General features: G+C 37.1%; 5 protein-coding genes and 1 pseudogene across 6 annotated transcripts; 5 read left to right on the plus strand and 1 right to left on the minus strand.

Annotated features, from left to right (window-relative positions):
• The first annotated feature begins 318 nt into the window (after nt 1-318).
• LOC125594721 lies at nt 319-5,949 on the plus strand (annotated as a pseudogene).
• Nucleotides 5,950-7,524: 1,575 nt separating this feature from the next.
• Nucleotides 7,525-10,006, minus strand: LOC125594720 (probable 3-hydroxyisobutyrate dehydrogenase, mitochondrial). Its single transcript, XM_048770805.1, has 10 exons — nt 9,760-10,006; nt 9,485-9,573; nt 9,284-9,398; nt 8,889-9,039; nt 8,643-8,725; nt 8,418-8,513; nt 8,196-8,338; nt 8,027-8,111; nt 7,847-7,926; nt 7,525-7,765 (listed from the first exon to the last, which is right to left on the minus strand). Exons 1-10 carry the CDS (start codon nt 9,883-9,885, stop codon nt 7,678-7,680), a joined length of 1,056 nt encoding a protein of 351 aa, XP_048626762.1. The 5' UTR covers nt 9,886-10,006; the 3' UTR covers nt 7,525-7,677.
• Nucleotides 10,007-11,194: 1,188 nt separating this feature from the next.
• LOC125594718 (LRR receptor-like serine/threonine-protein kinase GHR1) lies at nt 11,195-16,266 on the plus strand. Of its 2 annotated transcripts, XM_048770802.1 has the most exons (5): nt 11,195-11,528; nt 11,646-11,721; nt 11,847-12,975; nt 13,065-14,579; nt 15,459-16,266. In XM_048770802.1, exons 3-5 carry the CDS (start codon nt 11,925-11,927, stop codon nt 16,043-16,045), a joined length of 3,153 nt encoding a protein of 1,050 aa, XP_048626759.1. In that variant the 5' UTR covers nt 11,195-11,528; nt 11,646-11,721; nt 11,847-11,924; the 3' UTR covers nt 16,046-16,266. The 2 variants fall into 2 exon arrangements, with proteins under 2 accessions (XP_048626759.1, XP_048626760.1); XM_048770803.1 differs by lacking the exon at nt 11,646-11,721.
• Nucleotides 16,267-16,710: 444 nt separating this feature from the next.
• On the plus strand, nt 16,711-18,879 carry LOC125594719 (riboflavin biosynthesis protein PYRD, chloroplastic-like). The gene is made up of 2 exons (XM_048770804.1): nt 16,711-17,402; nt 17,874-18,879. Exons 1-2 carry the CDS (start codon nt 17,028-17,030, stop codon nt 18,777-18,779), a joined length of 1,281 nt encoding a protein of 426 aa, XP_048626761.1. The 5' UTR covers nt 16,711-17,027; the 3' UTR covers nt 18,780-18,879.
• Nucleotides 18,880-21,412: 2,533 nt separating this feature from the next.
• LOC106427534 (transcription factor bHLH162-like) lies at nt 21,413-23,024 on the plus strand. Its single transcript, XM_013868260.3, has 3 exons — nt 21,413-21,864; nt 21,958-22,320; nt 22,819-23,024. The coding sequence occupies exons 1-3, from the start codon at nt 21,673-21,675 to the stop codon at nt 22,891-22,893; spliced, it is 630 nt and encodes a 209-aa protein (XP_013723714.2). The 5' UTR covers nt 21,413-21,672; the 3' UTR covers nt 22,894-23,024.
• A 37-nt stretch (nt 23,025-23,061) lies between these two features.
• On the plus strand, nt 23,062-24,925 carry LOC106427532 (alpha carbonic anhydrase 4-like). The gene is made up of 7 exons (XM_048770806.1): nt 23,062-23,569; nt 23,688-23,902; nt 24,013-24,119; nt 24,205-24,307; nt 24,394-24,552; nt 24,635-24,688; nt 24,772-24,925. The coding sequence occupies exons 1-7, from the start codon at nt 23,476-23,478 to the stop codon at nt 24,844-24,846; spliced, it is 807 nt and encodes a 268-aa protein (XP_048626763.1). The 5' UTR covers nt 23,062-23,475; the 3' UTR covers nt 24,847-24,925.
• The last annotated feature ends 712 nt before the right edge of the window (nt 24,926-25,637 follow it).

Raw genomic sequence — 25,637 nt, forward strand, 5'->3', positions numbered from 1 at the left:
AGAGAATTATGTTGTTTCAGTCATTTAAGTATTTAACATATAGCTTATAATCAAACCGGTCGGTTACCGAATTGAACCGGTTATTACAATAAACAAGCAAACCGACTCTACCTCCGAGCTCCTTTATAAGCCACTTAAACTCACAAGTCCCTCTCATTCTCCGCGTCTCATTCTCCGCGTCTCATCTAAAAAAGGATCTTAGAGTGTCTTTCAGTATTTTTTTTGAAGCTCAGATCATTTTTGGCACTAGGAGAATGTTTTATTGATGAAAATTTAATTTTCTTGCAGACAATCTACAATATTAGTTTTGGACAGATTTATGTGAGTAAACCCATGATGACAGAGTCTGATGGAGAGATGGCCACCTTGTTCCCTAAGGCTGCAAGGTGAGAAACCTCACCTACTCGGCTCCTTTGTGTGTCGATGTTAGCAAGAGAGTTATTAAGAAAGGGCATGATGGTGTGGAAGTTACGGAGACACAGGATTTTACCCAAGTTTTCATTGGAAAGGTCCGTGAACTTTGTTTTTGTGCAATATTATATAAGCGGCTTGCTTCTCCTATACGGTTCTGACTCTAGATATGTTTTCTTCCTTCTTTGATTTTTTTTTTTAACTGTAGGTTCCCATCATGCTTCGGTCTAGTTACTGTACCTTGCATCAGAATTCGGAGAAAGATTTGACAGAGCTTGGAGAATGTCCTTATGATCAGGGCGGATACTTCATTATTAATGGCAGTGAAAAGGTTCTGATTGCTCAAGAGAAGATGAGTACGAACCATGTTTATGTGTTCAAGAAGAGACAGCCGAATAAGTACTCGTATGTCGCTGAAGTCCGTTCCATGGCGGAAACCCAAAATAGACCTCCGAGCACAATGTTTGTGCGTATGCTCTCTGGCTCGAAAGGGGTAAGAGAAAGCTCTATTTGAGTTTCTTTAGATTCTAAGATAATGTTAAATGGATGGATGCAGGGTTCATCTGGACAGTATATTCGATGTACTCTTCCATATATCAAGAAAGAAATTCCTATTATCATAGTATTTCGTGCATTGGGGTTTGTTGCCGATAAGGACATATTGGAACGTATATGCTATGAGTTTGGAGATACTCAGATGATGGAGTTGCTCAGGCCTTCCTTGGAAGAAGCTTTTGTGATTCAAAGTCAGCAGGTAAACCATTGATCCTACGTACATTTGGTTAATATTATGTTTATTCTGGCTCTTCTGTTGTTGGGAGAATTAATCCTGATGATTTTCGTATTCCTTCAGGTTGCCCTTGACTATATTGGAAAACGTGGTGCGCCTGTTGGTACACCCAAGGACAAGAGGATAAAGTATTATATATATATTCTAAAACCAATTAAGTTGGCATTATGATCTATGATATCAACTATTGAGATATTGATACTGGAGGTTTGCAATATTATCATTGCAGGTATGCAAGAGATATCCTTCAGAAAGAAATGTTTCCTCATGTAGGAGTTGGGGCTTTTGAGACGCCAAAAGCTTACTACTTCGGGTACGTATTCAGCTCACTCGTGTTCTTTGAGTTTCATAGTGCTTTGTGTTTCTCATATTATGCAGTAACCCTCAGGCTTATCATACACCGGCTGCTGCGTTGTGCACTTGGCCGAAATCCAGAAGATGATAGGGATCATTATGGTAACAAAAGGCTGGATCTTGCTGGTCCTTTACTTGGAGGGCTGTTTAGAATGGTTTGTTACCAGTCCCATAATCATGCATTTTTGAAAAAAAATTAAAGAATTTTTAAAATCATTTTAGTTGATCTCTTACTGACTTAAAATCTTCTTTAATGTTAGCTTTTCAGAAAGCTAACGAGGGACGTGAGATCTTATGTTCAGAAGGTCTGTTACATATTTACTCTTTCTTAACCCGAGGACTTTAATTCTAGTTTTTTATTCTGTGTTTGGAAGTCTGATTCATGTCGCTATAACAGTGCGTTGACAATGGCAAAGAAGTCAATCTTCAATTTGCCATTAAGGCTAAAACAATTACCTCTGGCTTGAAATATGCTCTTGCTACTGGGAACTGGGGCCAGGCAAACGCTGCTGGCACAAGAGCTGGAGTCTCTCAGGTTAGGATACTTCTTTGTTTTTTTTTGTTTTCAGGCCAAATAATATTTTGATATATGTTTATTAGGTTTACAGTTTTGGTCCATTATGGTTTATTGCTTGATCTACATGGTTCTCAAGTCTTTACTTCTACCAGGTTCTAAATCGGTTAACATATGCCTCCACTTTGTCACATCTGAGGCGTCTCAATTCTCCTATTGGGCGTGAAGGTAAAAAGCCTTGTTTTTTTCAGACATTTCTACTTTGTCTCGGCTTATCTGCTAGTGCAGTTGGTGTAGTGTATTTTAGTCAGGGTTCATTTTATTATCCACATCCTTGCAACTTAGGTTCACCTGTAGTTCTGGTTTTTCCACTTGAATGTTAATGAATTTTTATATGCCAGGAAAATTGGCAAAACCAAGACAACTACACAACTCACAATGGGGTATGATGTGCCCTGCTGAAACACCTGAAGGACAGGTATAGTTGTTGCATTTACATAAATAATAATGTTTTGGGTTTCAGTTTAGTTCCTTTGCTGACTGTGGATTTGCTTTGCCAGGCTTGTGGTCTAGTGAAAAACTTGGCGCTCATGGTCTATGTGACAGTTGGGTCAGCTGCTTATCCCATATTGGTATTTTTGGAAGAATGGGGACTTGAGAATCTTGAGGTCTGTAGCACTACACAGTCAGTTTCTTTGCCACTTTGTTTCATGTGTTTACTCAAGGTCTTAACTTTGATTGTAGGAAATATCCCCAGCAGATATACCCCAAGCCACAAAAATCTTTGTCAATGGAAAGTGGGTTGGAATTCATCGAATTCCTGACATGTTGGTTAGAACGTTGAGACTTTTGAGGAGAAGGGTAAGCATGCAGTTTATTTCACATTTTAGTCAATAAAATGCTACTTTTGTGCAAGTGATGTATTAATTTTCCTCTTGCAGAATGATATTAACACTGAAGTTAGCGTTGTTAGAGATATTCGTCTGAAAGAGCTCCGGATATACACTGACTATGGTCGCTGTAGTCGTCCCTTGTTTATTGTGGATAATCAGAGGCTCTTAATAAAGAAGAAAGATATATATGCTCTGCAACAAAGGGTAAAGTTTATAGTCTTTCGTTCTCAAAGTACGTTTTGTTGTAACTTCAGTGTACCAATACTCGTTTTCATAACCCAGGAAAGTGCAGAAGAGGATGGTTGGCATCATCTACTTGCAAAGGGGTTTATAGAATATGTAGACACAGAGGAAGAGGAGACTACTATGATATCCATGACTATCAATGTGAGTAATTAGAATGTCTGAAAATGTGAATAAATGCACTTTTGGGGGCATTCATTGGCACAGAAAACTCATTCTTAATTTCGTTTCAGGATCTGGTTCAAGCTAGGCTCCGTCCCGACGAGGCATATTCTGACACTTACACACATTGTGAGATTCACCCTTCTTTGATATTGGGCGTGTGTGCTTCAATCATACCGTTTCCCGACCATAATCAGGTTTCGCTCTCTTTAATTTACCTATCTATGAGAAGCAATTTAGTTATGTTAAAAGCTAAATTTATGCTAACTACCAAGTGTACCTTTCCTGCCACTTTTGATGAATTAGTCACCCCGTAATACATACCAATCTGCTATGGGAAAGCAAGCTATGGGAATATATGTCACCAACTACCAATTCCGCATGGTATGTTTTGTGGTCTCTTTCTGCCATCTCTTGTAATAACACTACAATGCTTTAATGATACTAATGTAATTGTTATGTAAACCAGGATACCTTAGCCTATGTTCTATATTACCCTCAAAAGCCTCTGGTCACCACAAGAGCTATGGAGCATCTTCACTTTAGGCAACTTCCAGCAGGAATTGTGCGTTATTTTGCTTTAAGTCTTTCAGAATCCAGCTTTTACTCTTCTCTCAATTCTCTCAGACGTTTTTTCTTCGTCTTGTGTAGAATGCTATTGTTGCCATTTCTTGCTATTCTGGATATAATCAGGAAGATTCTGTCATCATGAATCAGTCTTCAATAGATCGTGGTTTCTTTCGATCCTTGTTCTTCCGGTCTTACAGGTGAATATACCATATACTTGTGGACATTTGCTTTCGATCTTTCCATTTAATTTATACTGCAATCTTTCTCCTGGCAGAGACGAGGAGAAAAAAATGGGGACCCTTATCAAAGAAGACTTTGGGCGCCCAGACAGAGGAAATACACTGGTAAGACACGTGCGGTTCATATTTTCTGTGCTGCTTTTTGTTAGTGGAGTTTATTAACACTTAGAAATTCTCCTGCAGGGTATGCGACATGGTTCTTATGAGAAATTGGATGATGATGGTCTCGCACCTCCTGTAATTAAATGATTTATTCTTCCTTTAATGGTTAAATCTGATATGATTAGATGATTAGTGCTAGAAAGCGTATCATATAATTTTTTAAAATATTTTGTGGTATAGGGTACTAGAGTTTCAGGTGAAGATGTAATCATTGGGAAAACCACTGCAATATCCCAAGACGAGGCTCAAGGACAAACATCACGATACACCAAACGTGATCACAGTATAAGCTTGCGTCATAGTGAATCTGGCATGGTGGATCAGGTAACTTCAGAAACGATGAATCTGATAATATTTTATTTAAACGAGGAGCTGGGGTTCTGGAAGTTCTCTAATTTTTTCAACTTGTGAACACTTCTTGTAGGTGTTATTGACCACAAATGCAGATGGTTTGAAGTTCGTGAAAGTGAGGGTTAGGTCCGTTCGTATTCCTCAAATTGGAGACAAGTTCAGTAGTAGACATGGTCAGAAGGGAACTGTTGGCATGACATACACACAGGAGGACATGCCTTGGACGATTGAAGGCGTTACTCCTGATATAATCGTGAACCCACATGCTATCCCGTCTCGGATGACAATTGGACAGCTGATTGAGTGTGTCATGGGAAAAGTGGCAGCTCAGATGGGTAAAGAAGGAGACGCCACTCCCTTTACAGATGTCACGGTAACTTGCATTTTATTCCTTGGCTCCTTGTTTAGTTGTGACTTGGGTATAAATCTGACGCATTGTGGTGTGCCTTTAGGTGGACAATATAAGCAAAGCTCTCCATAAATGTGGGTACCAAATGCGTGGATTTGAGAGAATGTACAATGGCCACACAGGCAGATCACTCCCAGCGATGATATTCATTGGACCAACCTATTACCAAAGGTTGAAGCATATGGTTGATGACAAGATCCACTCTCGTGGACGAGGTCCTGTGCAAATCTTAACAAGACAACCGGCTGAAGGACGATCCCGTGACGGTGGACTGCGTTTTGGAGAAATGGAGCGAGATTGCATGATTGCACATGGTGCTGCTAGCTTTTTGAAAGAGAGGCTGTTTGATCAGAGCGATGCGTATAGGGTACATGTGTGTGAAACCTGTGGGCTCATCGCCATTGCAAACCTGAAGAATAATACTTTTGAATGCAGAGGTTGCAAGAACACAACAGATATTGTTCAGGTAAGGTTTCAAATTGTGTTTTTTTTTCCAATCTCGTTAATGCTCATTTGTGTGATGGCATGTTATCTACTTATCTTTGACAGGTTCACATACCATATGCTTGCAAATTACTCTTTCAAGAGCTTATGTCAATGGCGATTGCGCCACGGATGCTTACTAAAGACCTGAAATCAGCTAAAGGCAGGAAGTGAGGAGCTTCCTTTTTCTCTTTGGCTCTCGTATCTCTGTGACAAAACTACAACTCAAACTTGTGTATCGTTCATTTGGTATTTATTCTGAAACTAGAAACTAGAGAGGTATATGTTTACCAAAAAAAACTAGAGAGGTATATGATACTGTAGAAATTATTATATTCACTTGTCAATGAATCCGTGACTTCACCAAACCTCTTTTTGTCATCATCATTCACTCCTAAGCACGCTAAGGTATAAGCTCAGCAATATTCTTACTGAGCCACCAGTCTCTGTTCCGGCAATGCTTAGCTCTTCTTTCTTAAAGTTCAAGAAGGGCTTCAAAAGCAAGCAAAGCTATAGTAATGCTTGACAACCTTCGAATCCCATTAAAACACAATACCAAAAGAGCCTAATTAACATTCATCATAGTGATTAGCTGTAACAAAGTACCAATAGAGTCTAACGAACATCCGTTGCTGCAAAGTGAAGCTTGATCCTGCTCAAGGACTAGATAGCATTCGTCATTATTATGAAATATGACACAGTCAACTAGAAGCTCAAAACAGTGAATTCATGGTCACAAGTTCCCACCACTGAAACAATCTTCTCTATACTCTAATTCTTCTTTGATTGTATCTAGCTTCTGCTTGGCTCCTCTATATCTCCTCATCACCGTCACGAATGGAGGTGGAGCAACCTCTGACACAAACCTTGCTAGACGTGCAAGGGTGTTCGTTGCCAATACAATCTCCTGCCAACAGAAAACATAAACGAAAAACTGAAACATTATCTCCTTACCCTCAAACTCTATCTCCTTATTGCTTTCAATGAGTCCTTTTAAACTTTTACCATTCCTCCTCGAAAAGTCAGCGTCTACCTCCACGGACAGGGAATAGCATATGGTAACCAATGAACCATTTGCTATAGTTTGAAAAAGTCCCTTTTATCATGATATCATCATCTGATTCTGAGTCCTCGTTTCCCCTGGCTCATATACTGGTTGTTGGTAACATCTGACTCCGAGTCTTGCAGGATCTTAATATCTCTGACAATGGTCTCGCAGGGGCAGTAGGTATAGTAAAAACAGGTTCAGCTAGCTGTAGTGAATGGAAAAGGCAAATACGCAGCGATTAATGCTTCAAGGGAGAGTTTATAGATTCCATTAGGAGAGACACCAGACAAGTTAAAAGAAGATATATGTTTTGTCCCACAAGTTAAGCAGGGGTTATTGGTTGTTGTATTTTAATGGATTTGAAAATCCGAACTAAATGTAATGTTATTGGTTCTATGATTTTCAAATCTGTATTAAAATCATGTGTTATTGGTCTAATGATTTGCATATTTTACTTGGATTTATAAATACTATATGGATTTCTAAATCAATCAAAATATATAAACCAATAACACCTTCTAAGAGTTTCTAAGAGAGATATTTAAAGAAGATAACCAACATTCTGGGATCATTAGGGTTTCTGAGAGAAGAATACTACTTAAGTTCTCAGTCTCACTGAGTTAAAAAACGGTAAATCCAAAGGAGACGATACAGAGATCATACAGACAAAACATAGAGATGAAGACCTGAAACCGAAGCACATGAGTGAAAAGCAAAGTTCTTTAATCAAGGATACAACTTAATATACTCTGTTCCAAATTTATATTTATTTATTTAATGATTTTTTAATTATGAAGAAATATTGTAATTCAGGAAACTATTGATTGAGTAGCGTGCTGTTCAAGGCTTTGACTTTGAGCCCAGTGGTCATGTTCAGAGTCCAGAGTCTAAGACAAGTCCCCAAACTAATTACATTTCAAATCGTTTTAGTAACACCACAATCCTTTCAAGATTTTAATTCTCTCTCAGCAATGAAAATAAACAATGTAAATGCACAAAGAAACCTTTGGATCCTTATTATTTTGCAGGGTCATTTGTAAAGATTGCCTCAGACTTCATCTTTGCCATTGTAGAAGTGTCTAAAAACACATGAAAAGTCCTTTGTCTCATGCCCATCCTCACACATCTTCTTGTAACTGCAAAAATAATACCAAAAGCTGAAGAGATATGCACATAATCTTCATTAAAAAAGAGTACTGCTCTTGAAAAGTACTCACATTTCTTGTGCTTTGGATATCAATGCGCTTTTGTGTCCAACTTCTTCAGCTGAGGCTGCTGCTAAGTTTAAGTCTTTAGCCTGCATTTTGAAATAACCAAATAGACTTGTGTGACAAAAGAAATGTGCTTTAGCGAGATTTTGGGACCAACAACACACAAGGACTTGGTAAGAAACTGACCATAAGTTTGGAGGCAAAACCGCCGTCGTAATCTCTTGAAGAGGGCACACCTTCCATTACTCCTGGAACTGGATTATATTTGTCGCTGCGGTTTTAAGCATATAGGAATGAAGTCAAGAGTTTGAATGGCAGCTACTAAAAATTTGAAGCTGCTATTTCATTTACTGACCTACTCCAACATCGGCCACTAGATGTGTTTAATACATCAGTTAAAGTGGTGGCAGATAGTCCAAGTGACTGACCAAGAGCTAAAGCTTCTGAAGTACCCAGCATACTCACGGCCATTGCCAAATTGTTACATATCTTTGCAGCCTAAGTTTGAGAACAGAAACAGGTTATGTAATGATGAACGCAGAAGAGCTTCTCAGTCTACATCTAAGAGTGAGCTTACAGATCCATTTCCTGAACCGCCACAGTAGATGGAAGTTCTGCCCATTGACTCGAGTATTGGTCTTGCAGCTAAGTAAGCATCTTTCGGACCTCCAACCTACAAAAACGTGCATTTGAGACATTGGTGCTCTTATAGGAACTGTGCCAAATTTTATGTTATACATATATATAGTTAAGAGCATCTAGAAAGGATTTGATTCAAATGATAAGAGAGTAGACAATATACCATGAAAGTAAGTGTAGCAGCTTCTGCAGCAAGAACACCTCCTGAGACAGGAGCATCCAACATTACAGGCTTTTCCCAATTATCTGCACCAAAGATGCTTGGATGTTGAAATGAAACACTCCCTACTTTTTAACAAGATGCTGTTCATGAACTATTAACTTTGCGTTCCCGGCAAAGAGGTGAAAACACCTTTTTTTTTACCAAAAAAAAAAAAACTTTGCGTTCAAATCATATCTATACTTTTACCTCTCTTGTCTTTTAAATTACAATGGGAAACCGCAAGAGAGATTTTGCGGGTGGTTTGAGGATCAATAGTGGATGAATCTATCAACAAAGCAGGTCTGATAGCGTTGTCTCCATGAAGCAACCCATTTGTTCCAGTGTACACATCCATCACCTACATGCATTACATATATTCTTCATGAATAAACATCAAATCAATAAGACCACATTTTTGAAGATATACATTTCAACCATCTAATAACCCATCCCAGCATCAGGAGGTAAACTAAACAACAAAAATGTTATCTCTAGCTATTTCCCAATAATCCCATCTAATCATACAAATAGCATAGGAAGATTTTCAAGATTGTACTTCATAAGTTCATATTAAACTTTTCCTAAAAGGCAACACAACTTACGTGAGATGAAGAAGGCAACATGGTAATCACAACTTGGCTATCTTGAGCAACTTCGTAAGGAGTTTCTCTAGCGGAGACTCCCATTTCAGTGAACATCTTCATAACATCACGGTTTCTGTTAAACCAAACACAAGTGTTTATGAGCAAAAAAAGTTAATCAACGTTTAATCCCAAATAAGAAAATGGATAAAGGATGTTTACATGTCATGAACGGTAACGTTAAATCCAGCTTTAACTAGATTGTTCACCATTCTTGATCCCATGTTTCCAAGCCCTATGAAACCAACATTCTGTAAAAAAAAACAGAGTAAATTGGCACCAACAATTATTGTGAAGTAAAACTATGCGTGTGAGATTATAAACGTTGAGATCTTTCCTTCAAACTATCTCAAGAAAATTTGGAAAAGTAGCAAAGTTTTTCAAAACCCACTAAAGAAACCTCTGAGGCAGAGAGGAAAACTATAAACAAGAATAACCTGGAATTGAGTTGAATGCTGTGATGATGACGAAGAGAACCGGTGAAACCTTGTATAAGACCCGAGGACGAAACTGGTTTTGAATTTGGATATAGAGAGTAAGGCTTGCGCTCTACGAATCGCCATTGATGATACTGAATCACTTCAGACCAAAAAGAGCAGTTAGCAAAATTGAGTCTCAGACGGAACTATCTGTCTTTATCGTAGTCTCATGATCTGATCAATGAGTCATCAAATTTTAGTTTTTGAATTCACTACCCCTTAATTCTTATTTTCTTGCAAAAATTGGTATCTACTTTCAATTGCGTAAGTAAAATCCAAAACAATTTTCTTTTCCTGTAGGGCCCACATCCCTTCTACATTTTATCGCTAATAAATGTACGACTGATCGAAATATAAATTACTCTTTTTCTGAATTGTCGCAATAAATTCGTAAGTAATACTATTTCAAATTCTTATATCCACTTAAATTTATTTATTTCGAACTCTCTCTGTAAGTTTTGATACTGCCCTGCGCAATTCAAAGCTTATTTTCCCAATGTGGTCTCACACTCTGCGCAAGTAAATGACATTTTAACCCTCACTAAAGGCAGAATAGAACAAAAAATCATATATGGGATAAAACTAGGCCCGAGACGGATCGGATATCCAGACAATTTTAAAGTATCCGGATTCGGATCATCCGGCGGATCCATAATTTTACTATCCTTATCCGGATTCAGGGTTCTCGGATATCTGTGTGTCGAATATCCTTCTAAAAATTGTAATATCCGACGGATATCCGGATCCGGATTTGGATCCTTAAAATAAATAAAAAAATAATATTAATATATAAAAAATATTAAAAATAATTTAAAAATAAAAATATATATAATGCTTTTAATTATTTCTATGTATAATATTACAAAATTTACATAAAATTTATATATACTATTATAAAAATAAAAATATATTAAAAAAATTAATTTTTATATATAGATATTACTATTTTTGAAATAGTTATTAATAAAACTTACGGATCCGGATATCCAGACTAAAAAATTAAGGATCTGGATCTGACTTTGACGGATCTAACATTTTATTATCCGGATCCGGATTCGGTCCTTCTGGATATTCGGATTTTCTGATCGGATCCAGATCGAATCTCGTATCGAATTCGGATCTCGGATAAAAGTCACTAGCTTAAATAAAACCCTTTCGCGTCCACTCACTCAGTTAAAAGCTTTGTAGATTCCTTTGGCGGGTAAATCCCTAATTTTTACATTATTTATTAAAAAAAAAACGAATATTTCTCCCGCGGCTCTTTCGTCTTTTACATCTGAAAAGCCTATGGAAAAGTAAATTTAAAACTTCTTTTCTCGTCAACCAATGAATTATTATAATCTTTTTCTATTTCCTTTTGTGTATTTTTTTTTTCTGCTATTTTTCTCCTTCACACGCCTCAAGAGTACCCATTTACCGAGTCCTTGTCGTTCGTCACTGTCGTACATGAAAACTTGCAATTTTTCTATCATCACTTTTTTTTTGTTTTCGCCTTCTCTGTTTGGTTCTTAATACTCTTACAGTGTGACATTCAAAGGGTAACCCACAAAGATTCTCACTGGCTCTCAGTCAACTATGCTCGAAACCATATCCAGCACTCCGTAGTTGCAGTGCATGAGCTAAGGAAACAAATTGACTCTGCTTCCACTCCAAGTCTTTGTCTTCCTTCTTCTTCATCTCTCTCGTCATTGTTTTGCAGTGAAAGGTTTCTAATTTATTTCATTCGGGTAAGATAAAATTTATTCCTTTCTCTCTTTTTTATCTCTTTGCCTTGCTTGGTGTTAGATCTTGAAATGGGACCCAATATTGAATAGCCCATTTGTTCATTTATTGTTTCCTTTCAGCTGATTCCCTTCAGTACACGGTTGTCTCTTCTCACTCAATAGCATTTTCATTTTGAATGATTGGGGCTTGAAGCAGGTGAGGTTCCTTAACCTCCTCTTGTTCCTTCTGTGTATTGCTGTTTTGGGGTGAAAGATTTGAACTTTTGTCAGTAACTTTGATGGGTTTTTAAACTAACTTTGGCTGATTAATTTTCCTGCCAGGTTTACTAAAGTTCCATGACTGTTCAGTGAGCTGGGAAAGTTGTTGGCTTTCTGCAAAGAAACTGTAGCTTTGTTAGGATGATGAATCTCTCCAGGCTTCTGTTACTATCCATGTTTGTCCTGTCCGCAATGGGGCAGCTTCCTTCACAGGACATCATGGCACTGCTTGAATTCAAGAAAGGCATCAAACATGACCCAACCGGCTTTGTCCTCAACTCCTGGAACGATGAGTCAATCGACCTCAACGGCTGTCCTTCTTCATGGAACGGTATTGCCTGCAACGGTGCCAACGTGGCTGATGTTGTTTTGGATAATTTGAGCTTGTCTGCAGATGCTGATCTCAGTGTGTTCTCCAACTTGACAATGCTTGTCAAACTCTCCATGGCTAACAACTCAATCTCCGGCGTCTTACCGAGTAATCTAGGCAGTTTCAAAAGCCTCCAGTTCCTGGATTTGTCTGATAACCTCTTGTCTTCCTCGCTGCCTAAAGAGTTTGGTAGATCAGTGAGCTTGAAGAATCTCTCTTTAGCTGGTAACAACTTCTCTGGTGAGGTTCCAGAGTCTCTGGGAGGTTTGATTTCGCTTCAGTCTTTGGATATGAGCCGCAACTCCTTCTCTGGACCTTTGCCAAAGTCCTTGACGATGCTGAACGATCTGCTCTACTTGAACCTCTCTTCTAATGGATTCACAGGGAAAATCCCAAGGGGCTTTGATCTAGTTCCGAGTCTTCAGGTCCTTGATTTGCATGGTAACTCATTTGATGGTAATCTTGACGGCAAGTTCTTCCTTTCAACGAATGCGAGCTATGTTGATCTCAGCGGAAACAGACTTTTGACAGCGTCTGGGAAGCTGTTACCTGGTGTTTCTGAGAGTATCAAGCACTTGAATCTCAGTCACAATCTGCTTGAAGGTTCGCTGACTAGTGGGTTTCAGCTGTTTCAGAACTTAAAAGTCTTGGATCTTAGCAACAACCAGTTGTCAGGAGAGTTACCAGGTTTTAATTATGTCTATGATCTTCAAGTACTCAAGCTTAGCAACAACAGATTCTCAGGCTCCCTTCCTAATAATTTGTTGAAAGGAGACTCCTTGGATTTAACAACACTGGATTTAAGTGGGAACAATCTCTCAGGTATGCTCTTAGCTTAATTGTTATATGATAATGGTGGCACCAAGAACACTAGACATCTAATTTTTATCTGTTTTGTGTTTGTGTTGCAGGGCCTATAAGTGCTATCATGTCAACAACCCTTCACACCCTTGACCTTTCTTCAAACTCACTGACCGGTGAGCTTCCTCTCTTGACCGGGAGATGCGTCTTACTCGATCTCTCAAACAACCAGTTTGAAGGAAACCTGACAAGATGGTCAAAATGGGAGAACGTTGAGTACCTTGATCTCAGCCAGAACCGTTTCACAGGCTCGTTCCCAGACGTTACTCCTCAGCTTCTTCGAGCAAATCATCTTAACCTTTCCCACAACAAGCTCACAGGCTCACTACCAGAAAGGATTCCTACCCATTATCCCAAACTCGGTGTTCTAGATATAAGTTCCAACGGCTTGGATGGGCCACTCCCAAGTACGTTACTGTCCATGCCCACTTTGGAAGAGATCCATCTTCAGAACAATGGCTTGACTGGTAACATCGGACCTTTGCCTTCTTCTTCTGGTTCCAAAATCCGTCTCCTTGATCTTTCTCACAACCGGTTTGATGGTGATCTTCCTTCTGCATTCGGATCTTTGAACAAACTTCAAGTGCTGAATCTCGCAGCGAATAACTTGTCTGGATCTTTGCCTAGCTCCATGAATGAAATGGTCTCTCTAAGCTCATTAGACCTATCACAGAATCATTTCACTGGACCACTCCCAAGCAACTTATCCAGCAGCCTTGTGGCTTTGAATGTGTCTTACAATGATCTGTCAGGGACAGTGCCTGAGAATCTGAAGAACTTCCCTCCGCCTTCCTTTTATCCTGGGAACAGCATGCTCATCTTGCCTGCTGGATCAACAAGTGCATCAGAAGTTTCCAAGGGGAAACCAATGAACTTACTAATCAAGATTGTCATAATAGTTTCCTGCGCCATTGCTCTTATTATTCTCATCCTTGTGGCTATCCTTCTGTTTTGCATCTGCAAATCAAGAAGACGTGAAGAGCGTAGCATCACTGGTAAAGATATTAACAGGCAAGCTCAAACAATCCCCTCAGGCAGTGGAGTTGTCTCTGCTGAGGATCTAGTTGCTTCGAGAAAAGGCTCTTCATCAGGAATCCTCAGTCCAGATGAGAAGCTAGCTGTAGCGACCGGCTTCTCTCCTTCAAAGACAAGTAACTTATCTTGGTCACCTGGCTCAGGAGACTCACTCCCAGCTGATCAGCAACTAGCACGGCTTGATGTTAGGTCGCCGGATAGACTCGTGGGAGAGCTGCAGTTTCTGGATGAGTCGATCAAACTGACTCCAGAGGAATTGTCGAGAGCACCGGCTGAAGTTCTTGGAAGAAGTAGCCACGGGACTTCTTACAGGGCAACGCTTGATAATGGAGTGTTTTTAACCGTGAAGTGGCTAAGAGAAGGCGTGGCAAAGCAGAGAAAAGAGTTTGCTAAAGAAGTGAAGAAGTTTGCTAACATTAGGCATCCTAATGTGGTGACTCTCCGAGGATACTACTGGGGTCCCACGCAACATGAGAAGCTTATTCTTTCAGATTATATATCACCTGGAAGCCTCGCTAGCTTCCTTTACGGTAAGGCTCCTTTCATTAGACTTCTCTATCACTATGGGGATGATTGGTTGGGGCTATAGATGCTCTGGACAGCCAAAATTTAGTCTACAACTATATATGTCAACCAATCGAGCTTTGCTTTCCTTAAAAAAACTCACAACAAAAAAATCTCTGCAAAATCAAAATATGGCTGTAGAGAGTTTTATTTCCAGAGCAAAAAAATTAGTGATTTAGAAATCTATAGCAAGGAAAGCTATAGCAAATAAATTTACAGATTAAATTCTACAGCAAAAAAATATAAAGCTACAGCACTTACCAATCATCCCTTATATTTAGGCATGTGCATTTTTGGTATCGGTTCGGTTTGTTTTGGTTTTCTATTTTCTGGTTCTAGAATATAGGATCTGTTAGGATATTTAGGAAATTTGGTTCAGTTTTGTTTTGGTTATTTCGTATTTTGGTTTGGTTCCGGTAACAAAATTGGGAACTGATAATATTCAAGATAATTTTGGGTCTAGTTCGATTCTGGTTCGACTCCTGTTTCTCTGTTAATTCGGGTTAAAAATAAGAAAATCCGAGGCTTTTGGGGTTTTGGATAAAAATCAGATAATTCGGGTAATGTTAAATATTTTTGATAAAAATATTTGTGTAATTCGTTTTTGGATAATTAGGTTTATAAATATTATAGAAATTAAAATAGTTAATATTTATAAGTATATAAACTATATTATAGAAATTAGGGGGTTCTTGGTTTGATTTTCATTTCTATTTTGTGGTTCTAGAGATATACGATCTAATTGAATTGATAAGATTCAAACCCGAGTTTTTGGTTCGGTGTGGTTTTTCAGTTCCGGATAAATGTGGCCTGGCCTAACTTACGGTTCCTGTTTGATTTTTCAGATCGACCAGGCAGGAAAGGCCCTCCTTTAGCATGGATCCAACGGTTAAAAATTGCAGTTGATGTAGCGCGTGGTCTAAACTATCTCCATTTCGACAGAGCTGTTCCACACGGTAACCTCAAGGCAACAAACATTCTCTTAGAAGGAGAAGAGCTAAACGCACGTGTTTCAGATTACTGCCTCCACCGTCTCATGACACAAGCAGGCACAGTGGAACAGATTCTAGACGCAGGCATCCTTGGTTACCGAGCTCCTGAGCTAGCAGCTTCAAGGAAACCGTTGCCTTCTTTCAAAGCAGATGTGTATGCGTTTGGTGTGATACTTCTTGAGATTTTAACGGGGAGATGTGCAGGAGATGTGATCACAGGTGAACAAGAAGGTGTTGATCTAACGGATTGGGTTAGGTTACGTGTTGCTGAAGGACGTGGTGCGGAATGCTTTGACTCGGTGTTGGCACAGGAGATGGGAAGTGATCCTGTTACGGAGAAAGGTACTAAAGAAGTTCTTGGGGTTGCTTTGAGGTGTATAAGACCTGTTTCTGAGAGACCTGGGATTAAGACCATTTATGAAGACCTGTCTTCAATTTAGGAACAATGTTCTTCTCTCTCTCTCTCGTTCTGTTTTTGTTTTTCGTAGGTTCAGGTCTCATTGGAGTTAACATGCTTTTGTTTCTGGAGAAGCATGTTCTTGATTTAAGGTTGTGTTGTGTCTTCTTCTGTTGTTTTCTTTTGTTACATTTTTCTCTGTAAAAAGACGAAATACGCTCATGTCTCATGAGTGAATGAAAGTTTATGGAAGTTGTTAAATCATGTCCTTGATCGAAACCGGATCATTTACAGATGAAATAGCCTATTAAACCGGTAGCTATTAAACCAATTGGAACAATCCGGTTCGGTTTCACATATTGCCAATATTCGCTGGTTCCACTTAACTATAACCTTAGATATTTTATCCGACATCCAGTGGTTATCGCATGACACACAAAAAAAATTGAGTAATGAGTATGTATCTCCAGTATTTTAAGTATCTTTGTCTTTTTGGTATTCCTTGATATTTAGAAAATATTTTCACTACTTATGAAATTTTTTATTTTTCTATAGATTTTGAAATATATTTTGCGACTTTGATTATATTTTTATTTTTAGATATGTTTTCGAAGTTTTGGAGAGAAAATTTCTGAAATGAATCGAAGTAAATAAACATTTAAATTCTTAATATTAAGAACCGAAGTGACCCGACAAAAGAATCAAATCCAAAACTTTCAAATCGAAAACTCTTCGCCACAAATGACCTGGAATCGATCGGTTTTTACCAAATCAAATACCAAATTAAACCAGTGGACATTCCCGGTTAGACATAACCGGTTCATTGAATTAAAAACCCAAATCTTCTCATCGTCGTCTTCGACGTCTCCTCTCTCCCGCCGCTGCTGTACATTTCCAGCCGGAGACGGCTCGAATCTTAAATCCACTCGTCGAGGTTTTCCAGTTGACTTCAGATTGTTGTTAACTTGGGTGAAGAAGAAAAGCCAATCAAATTTCGAAACGGAGCTTCCAATTTCTACGGTGATATGCAGATCGCATGCCTCCCAATTCCCATTTTTTCAATCACTCCACGAGCCTCAGTTCCATCTTCAACTGTATCCTCAAATCCTCGCCGCGTTTTCAACCCCGCTTCGTTTCAGAACCCAAGACCCAGTTTCTTCACCCTCTCTCTCAAAAGATCACATAGATCACGAACTGGTTTCAAAGCTCCTCCTGTCTTGGCTGCCATGAGAAGCGAAGAAGCTATTGATGATGCGTTTTATATGAGGAGATGCGTGGAACTGGCGAAGAGAGCAACTGGGTGCACTAGTCCTAATCCTTTGGTAGGCTGTGTCATTGTTAAAGACAGCAAGATTGTTGGGGAAGGGTTTCATCCCAAAGCTGGTCAGCCTCATGCCGAGGTAACAGCAAATGAGAAGACTTTTATGTATTGTTTCTTGAGCTTCTCTTGCATTGTGGAATTGGATATGAGTTTATGTGGTAATGAGTTTGATTCTTGGTGAAATTTGTTAGGTGTTTGCTCTCTAGATGTGGGAGACTTAGGTGAGAATGTCACTGTTTATGTTAGCTTAGATTAGAACCATGTAAATGGAGATTAGTCGATACTAATGAGTTTGATTCTTGGTGAAAGTTGTTCTTAGCATTGTTTGGTGTTCGCTATGACACTGCTTTTGTTTGCTAAGAACCATGTATAATGGAAATTTTAGTAGATTTTAATGACTTTGGTTAGTGGTAAAAATTGTTACGTGTTTGCTCTTCTGAGATGCGGGACACTTTGTTGAGAATGACACTGCTTATGTTAGCTCTATGATTCTGTAATTGGAGATTACTAGATGTTTATGAGTTTGATTCCTTGTGAAAGTTGTTCTTAGGTGTTTGCTCTTCGAGATGCTGGAGACTTAGCTGAGAATGCCACTGCTTACGTTAGCTTAGAACCCTGTAATCACCACGGGAGAACGCCGCCTTGCACAGAAGCATTGATCAAGGCCAAGGTGAAAAGAGTTGTAGTTGGGATGGTTGATCCGAATCCAATCGTTTCTTCTTCGGGTATCACTCGTTTGACAGATGCTGGGATTGATGTCACTGTTGGTGTTGAAGAAGACCTATGCAAGAAGATGAATGAAGGATTCATCTATCGAATGTTAACAGGAAAGCCGTTTCTCGCTCTCAGGTATTCTATGTCTGTCAATGGTTGTTTTCTGGACAAGATCGGTGAAGGAGCTTCGGATACTGGTGGATACTACTCAAAGCTATTGCAAGAATACGACGCAGTAATACTTTCTTCCTCGTTATCTGATAAACTCTCGAGCATTTACTCACAAGAAGAGACTAATGTTTCAATCCAGCCTATTCAAATCATAGTAGCTAGTAGTAATGCACAACAGTCTCCTATCCTTGCTTCTTCCAACATGGTGGAAGATTCGGGTCTAAAAGTTGTAGTCTTCACCAAAGAGGACATGGTTGCAGAGTCCGGGGTCGAAACAGTTGTATTAGAAAATATAAACTTGGCTTCCATCTTGGATTACTGTTATCGCCGTGGACTTTGCAGTGTCTTGTTGGATTTGAGGGGAGACATCAAAGACCTTGAAGTGCTTCTTAGAGATGGATTTGAGCAGAAGCTGTTGCAGAAGATAGTGGTTGAGGTTTTGCCTGAATGGTGCGTGAAAGATGACGAGAGACAGGTAGCGTTGTCGATGGACTGGTTAGAGTCAAAAGCTGTGGAAGATCTGCAGCCTAAGCAACTAGGTGGAAACGTTTTGCTACAGGGTTATCTTTGATGTTTTGATGTATGAATGTGTAAGTTCTTAAACTTCTTCTTTTTTTAAACCTTTGTGTTATTAACTTGATTAATAAAATATTTTAAAAATATTAATGTCATTTTTGTGTAATGTTTTATTCCTAAGAGCATAATCATCAACTGAGTATCTAAAAATATCTTAAACTTTATAGTATCCCAAAAAGTTTCCACTAATTAGAGTTTGCGAAGTTATTTATAAATCTTTCATAAATTTTTTATAATCTCTCAAATGAGAGAAGTTACTAGTTCTTAATCTTCATTTCTCCTAGTTATTTTTTGGTCAAGGTATTTTCTATAATTTTTTAATTGTTCTATAATTTTCGTAGAACTTTACTGAGAAACAAGATCAAACTAGATAAGTCATCCATAAAAATGCTCTCGCTCACTCACACATACCAAATAAATTCAATAGTGTAAATCCTGAATAAATTCAAGAAAATGTTAGTCAATATTTTTGGTATTGCAACAAGTTTCATAAAAGGTGCGAAAACTCCAAAACGTGGTTTGTGTTTCAAGAAACTGACTAACTGAGTTTGTTACGTTATAACATTTTCACATCAAGAAGAAGTGATTTCGACCACCTTCTATGGCCGACAGGTAATAGGTATCCTAAATTTAATTGGCTGCTAAAAAAAAAAAAAACATGCGCTTATTTAAGAACCGGTTCTTAATTTTTTTAATTAAAAGTTAAGAGACGAGTTTTTATATTCCAATAAAAACCTCACCTTAAGAACCCTCCAATAATCATACTATTACACTAGGAAGCACCATCAATAAGAAAAACGATTGTTGATGATGTCGATTGCATTACTCAATGAATTCGAAACGAACAATAGAAAAGTATTCTACATTTGGACTAACTAATGGACAAGAAACATCTTATAAAGCATTAGATTTTTGCGTTTAAACCGACATATGTACATATGCTCAAAGAAAAGAAAATACTAAACCAGTTTTGATTTGACAACCCTAAATTTCAATTTAAGAATTATATAACTGCATAAATTTGAATATTTGTAAAATATTCATAATAAAAAAGGTCAACAATTACATTATCTTTCTTTTGTGTCCTCATTATTAGTATTTTATTTTCTTAATACAAACATATGATATAAGCATCCTACATAAAATAGCAGCCTTAACTAGGCTAGTATGTACATAACAAAACAAAAGAAGAGAAACATTTGACAAAGATTAATTTACAAATTGGTGATGTGAACAAAAGATTATGAGCATGTCTCTATGCCGATCATGTTCTAGTGGTTCAATAACATCTCCTTAGTTGCCTCAGCGAAATAATTGACCATACTATTCCCACCAATCTCCATTTCATAAACAGTTTTTCTTGTATCCTTCTTCTTTTTATTACATATGGAAACAATTAAAAAATAGTTATAGCGTTTGACTTCATAGGTTGTCAAACTTGAATTATGTATTTAGATACGAAGTTATGCATGAGTTTTGTCAACTTTTGGATTCTACATATAAATAAATATATAATGATATAGAAAATTTTTTATATACGTAAGCAAATACATGTAAGTATGATAAGTTTCTGGCCTTCCAACTTAAAACCAATTAGCGATTAGTGGATTGATCCAAGTCTCTTATATATTATTCAAGTCCCTTTCATATTTCCAGTGTGGGATCTTTTCTCCAATACCTTTCCTCGAGATAATAGTGCGTATAACCATTAATCTCGCAGAATCCATCATACTCCCTTCGAAATCATGCTTTATTTTCTAGCGATCTCGGCGGAACTGAGCATTCTATGAGCCATCAGCTAATGGGATGATCGGACCACTGTCCGGGCCGGATTAATGGGTCAGGGTATTGGGTCAGCTCTGATACCATGATAAGTTTCCTGAGCTTCCAACTTAAAATCAATTGGCGATTAGTGGATTGACCAAAGTCTCTTATATATTACTCAAGTCTCTTTCATATTTTCAATGTGAGATCTTCTCTCCAATAAAGTACAATTAATTTAACTGACTAGAGGAACGTAGGAACTTCTATAGACCAAGATTTCAAAGTAAACGCAGGACTTGAGCACATCCCCTATGGGACTCTGTTTTTCAGAGCTCCACTATTTAAAAAACGGTTATATATGGTGTATAATGTATATAATACATATATAGTTTATATTGATATATTAAAACTATTAATATAAAAATATATAATTATTCATATGTAATTTTGTTTTAGTTATATATGTGTATAATACACTTTAGTTAGTTAAATTTATATTTTCATTATCATTTTATTTAGATGTATTTTTAGTATAAAATATGATTTATGTTAATTTTAAATGAACTAAAAATTAACTAATGTTTTTTCTGAAACTCAAAGTAGGTTTTGTCCAAAGTAGAAAAATTAACTAATGTCGTTAGTTACGTCGGTAACACACATTGGCATATATCTTTTCTAACAAAAAAAACACAATATTGGCATATGTATATGAATAACTAAAAATATTAACTATAACAAATCCGTTCTAAAAAAAAGAGAGTCAAGAATCATATTTACTCCTTTTTTTATGTCTTGTTTCATTATCTTCTTATATTTTGTCGATATACCTTTCGTCCTTTACAACCTTTTTGCACTAAACCCTTACAATTAGCACTAGGGCCAGCTCCGAGAGTTTGGAGGTCCAAGACCATTTAGTAAAGACTTAAAAAATTTGAGGACCTAAAAATTTTTTTTTTCACAAATTGAGAACTTATTTATATATAAAAATTTTCAAAAATTTTGGGGGTCTAAGGCGAATGTTTTGTTGGGCTTGGCCCGGGACCGGCCCTGATTATCACAAACAAATTATCCTTGTAGAGCTAATGTGACTTAAACCAACTCACTCCTTTTTTTATATATTATTAATGTGGTTGTTATTGAGTTCCATGGTTTATGACACTTCAACAAGAACAAGAAAAACAGGAGTGTGGATAAGAGGCATTCAAACACAAAGTCAATCAAGACCTTCAGATCTCAAAATAATTGAGAAAAATAGAAGGATTCAGATGGAAGATCTTTACTTAGAACTGAACTCTCTTCTTCCTCAAACCTCTAGGGTTTCCTCTTCTTCTTCTTTTTCCTCTGATATGCATATATAATCTGTGGTTTCATGTCTAATATATAAAACCCTTTTGCTGCTTAATGGTTAGGAGCTACCTCTACCGGATCAGTTAGATGAAGCTGCAAACTACATCAAGGAGCTACAAGTGAACGTGGAGAAAAATAGAGAAAGGAAGAGGAAGCTTGTTACGACTGCAGCTTTGGACAAATTGAATTCCACAGGATCTTCATCCATGTCCTCGAGTGTTGATGTCTCCGTGCCTAGACGGTTGCCAAGGATCGAGATTCAAGAAACCGGTCCGATTCTTCACATCTCCCTTGTGACAAGCTTGGAACATAAGTTTATGTTCCATGAGATCATTCGTGTTCTCACTGAGGAATTAGGAGCTGGGCTCACTCATGCTGGATACTCAATTATTGATGATGCCGTCTTCCACATTTTTGATTGCAAGGTATATTAAATCAAATAAAAAATTTATCGATCTTGAGATAAAACTTTGTTACTATTACTATGTCAAAGTTAGGTTTAATCCATACAGTATTCAGGCAATGTGAATAGGATTAAAGTTAGGTCACTGAACTAATAATATATACAGCTTGGTAAAAACACACGTTTTATTCATTAGAAACAAGACATATTATATTTATTTTGAGTGATAAGGAGATGCACTCAAAATGCCAAGAATTGGTCCCAACTAATTGTTATCACAACTTGGTAAAACACACACGTTTTATTCATTAGAAACAACCCAGTTCAAAAAAAAAAAAAATTCATTAGAAACAAGTGGTTACATATTATATTTATTTTGAGTGATAAGTAGATGCACTCAAAATGCCAAGAATTGGTCCCAACTTATAAGTTGTTTTACTAGATGATTCTTGGTGATACGTATAGAGATATCTTTGATCTTTTTTGGGTGCTAAGTAATTTAGCTATAATATACGTGTAGGTGGAAGATTGTGATTTTGGAGCTACTAGTAGAATTTCTGAGAATCTCAAGAAACTTGTGAACAGTGTCAACTAATAGTCTCCCTAATGTGTACCCTTTTACAGCTTTTTCTGTTTTCGTTCTATTTTATTGTTCCTTTTGCTGAATTTATCTTGTAATGTGAAAATGATGTTTCATATGATGATATGAGCATACTATATATATTTATATGATTTGTGTACAATTTACATTTAGTCTGGCAGTTATAAAGATTGGTTGAAACGACTTAGCATATGATATCTGTAACTTTATATTTAGTTTGGCAGTTAAAACTTCTGTATTTTCGGCATTGAGCAATGAGCATATTCTCTCTTATGCACGAGTTTAAATTCTATTTTTGTCTTCTCTATCAAAAATATTTACATTGATTTACTATTGAAACTGAAATTAGAAAACTCTAACCAAATGGATCCAGTGAACTGTCTTTTATTTATTTTTACAAATCACAGCAGATTATTAACTAATAATCCCAACAACTGTAAGAAACATAAAACAAAAAAAAACAGCAAACGAGCCATGCAAGCCTCTTTACAAATAGCGTCTCTCTAAACCCTTGAAACATACTCAAAGAACATAATAAGCACTAAGCAAGATCAAATCACATAAGAAAGAACACAAATGGATCCGAACGCAAAAACAATTATCTCTTTCGCATTGTTTTTCCTCTATTTATCTTTCTCTAATATTTCCCTCGCTCGTGGCGCTGAAGTCGGTACGTTTATTTCCTTTTGCAAAATCATGTTTACACTTGTATCAAAACTCAATACTTATATATATATATATATATATATATATATAAATATATATATATGATGTTACTTTGGAAACAGACGATGAAACTTCATTTACGTACGAGAAGAATCCAGAGAAAGGACCAGAGGGATGGGGAAAAATAAACCCTCATTGGAAAACTTGCAACATCGGAAAATTCCAATCTCCGATCGATCTCACTAACACAAGAGTTAGTATTATTCGTGATGAAGCATGGAGAAGACAATACAAACCAGCCCCGGCTGTAATTGTGAACAGAGGACATGACGTTATGGTACATTTTGTTTAGCTGTAAATTATCATTACATTACGCATATGCATGGTAATATAATTTTTTTGCTAATATAATTCTAACAATAATTAATAATAATGAAATAATGAAAGGTGTCGTGGAAAGGAGATGCTGGGAAAATAACAATACGTCGTACTGAGTATAAATTGGTGCAATGTCATTGGCATTCACCGTCAGAGCATACCGTCAACGGAACTCGGTTTGTGTTTTCTTGTCTTAAGAAATAATATAAGAATTAATCTCTTAATTTACACCAACTTTAATTAATTTTAAATGTGTTACAGTTATGACATGGAGCTTCACATGGTTCACACAAGTGCTGGAGGCAAAACCGCAGTGATTGGAGTTCTTTATAAATTAGGCAAACCTAATGAATTCCTCACAAGGGTACGTATAATATCAATGTTTATTATTTATATGAAAGATTGTGTATTTATGACATTTTTTAAATTTTTATTTTAATTTAAATTCAGCTACTAGATGGAATAAAAACAGTGGGAAAAGAAGAGAGGGATCTAGGGATCGTGGATCCAAGAACTATTAGATTTCAAACCAAAAAATTCTATAGATACATTGGCTCTCTTACTGTTCCTCCCTGCACTGAAGGTGTTATTTGGACCGTTGTCAAAAGGGTATTTATCTTTTGTTTTATTGATTACTATCTTTATTCTTAACAAAATGCAATGTTTCTAAGTAAACAAATTGTATATATAGGTAAACACGATATCAATGGAACAAATTGCAGCTCTGAGGAGTGCCGTTGACGATGTAAGTACTCTAAATTGCTAATGTTATTTCAATAGCTGATATTGATATTACCTATTACTAATCATGTTATAACCTGAATATAGGGGTATGAGACGAATTCAAGACCGGTTCAAGAAAGAAATGGAAGATCGGTGTGGTTCTACGATCCAAATGTTTGAATTATTTAGTTGAATTGTTTTGTAATGTCGAGAATCGATATTGATTGAGTTTAAATAAAAGATAACAATGATTTGGATCACTTCATTTATTTTATCGTATCTTTTTAAAATTTTGGTGGAACTGAGAATATTTTTAAAAGAAAAATAAACAGCAAACAAAAAAAATACAAATGATTAAATTAAGCAGATTTCAATCATTTTTCATATATTATCAAGTATTTGAGGCTTGAGCGAATCTCGTCCAAAGGGGTTTATTAGGAACAATATTTGTATGATTGGGGTATGTGTACAAAACAATACAAAAACAATATTTTCTTTATTTCTCTTATATATACGCTTTAATAAATAGAAAAATCATTTAATCCCAAAACCGTAAAAACCTAATCGTAGATGTTCAATGGAAACCTTAACAAGCACCATACATCTCCAGAGGCTATACTAGCAGAGATTCTAGCAAGGTTACCTGAGAAGCATCTCTCGATTCAAATCCGTTAGCAAAACATGGAAATCAACACTCGAGTCCGTGTATTTTCGACGTCTATTCGTGTCTCTCCACAAAAACTCCTCTCCCGGTTGGTCGCTAATATCATGCGAAGGAAAAGAACTGATAGGGTTCCATGGATGCAAGACATGGGATCTTCCCAAGTCCCTAGCTTCTTACGTCCCACTGTCTCTTCAATACTGTACGGCTTCTTCCAACGGTTTGGTTTTGCTTGAAAGACATCGTCCTGATGATTATAGCTGCTATGTTGGCAATCTAGTTTTACAACAATGGGTCAAAATCCGTCCGA

This window comes from Brassica napus, assembly GCF_020379485.1.
Source record: "Brassica napus cultivar Da-Ae chromosome C3 unlocalized genomic scaffold, Da-Ae chrC03_Random_5, whole genome shotgun sequence".
Classification (NCBI taxonomy): domain Eukaryota; kingdom Viridiplantae; phylum Streptophyta; class Magnoliopsida; order Brassicales; family Brassicaceae; genus Brassica; species Brassica napus.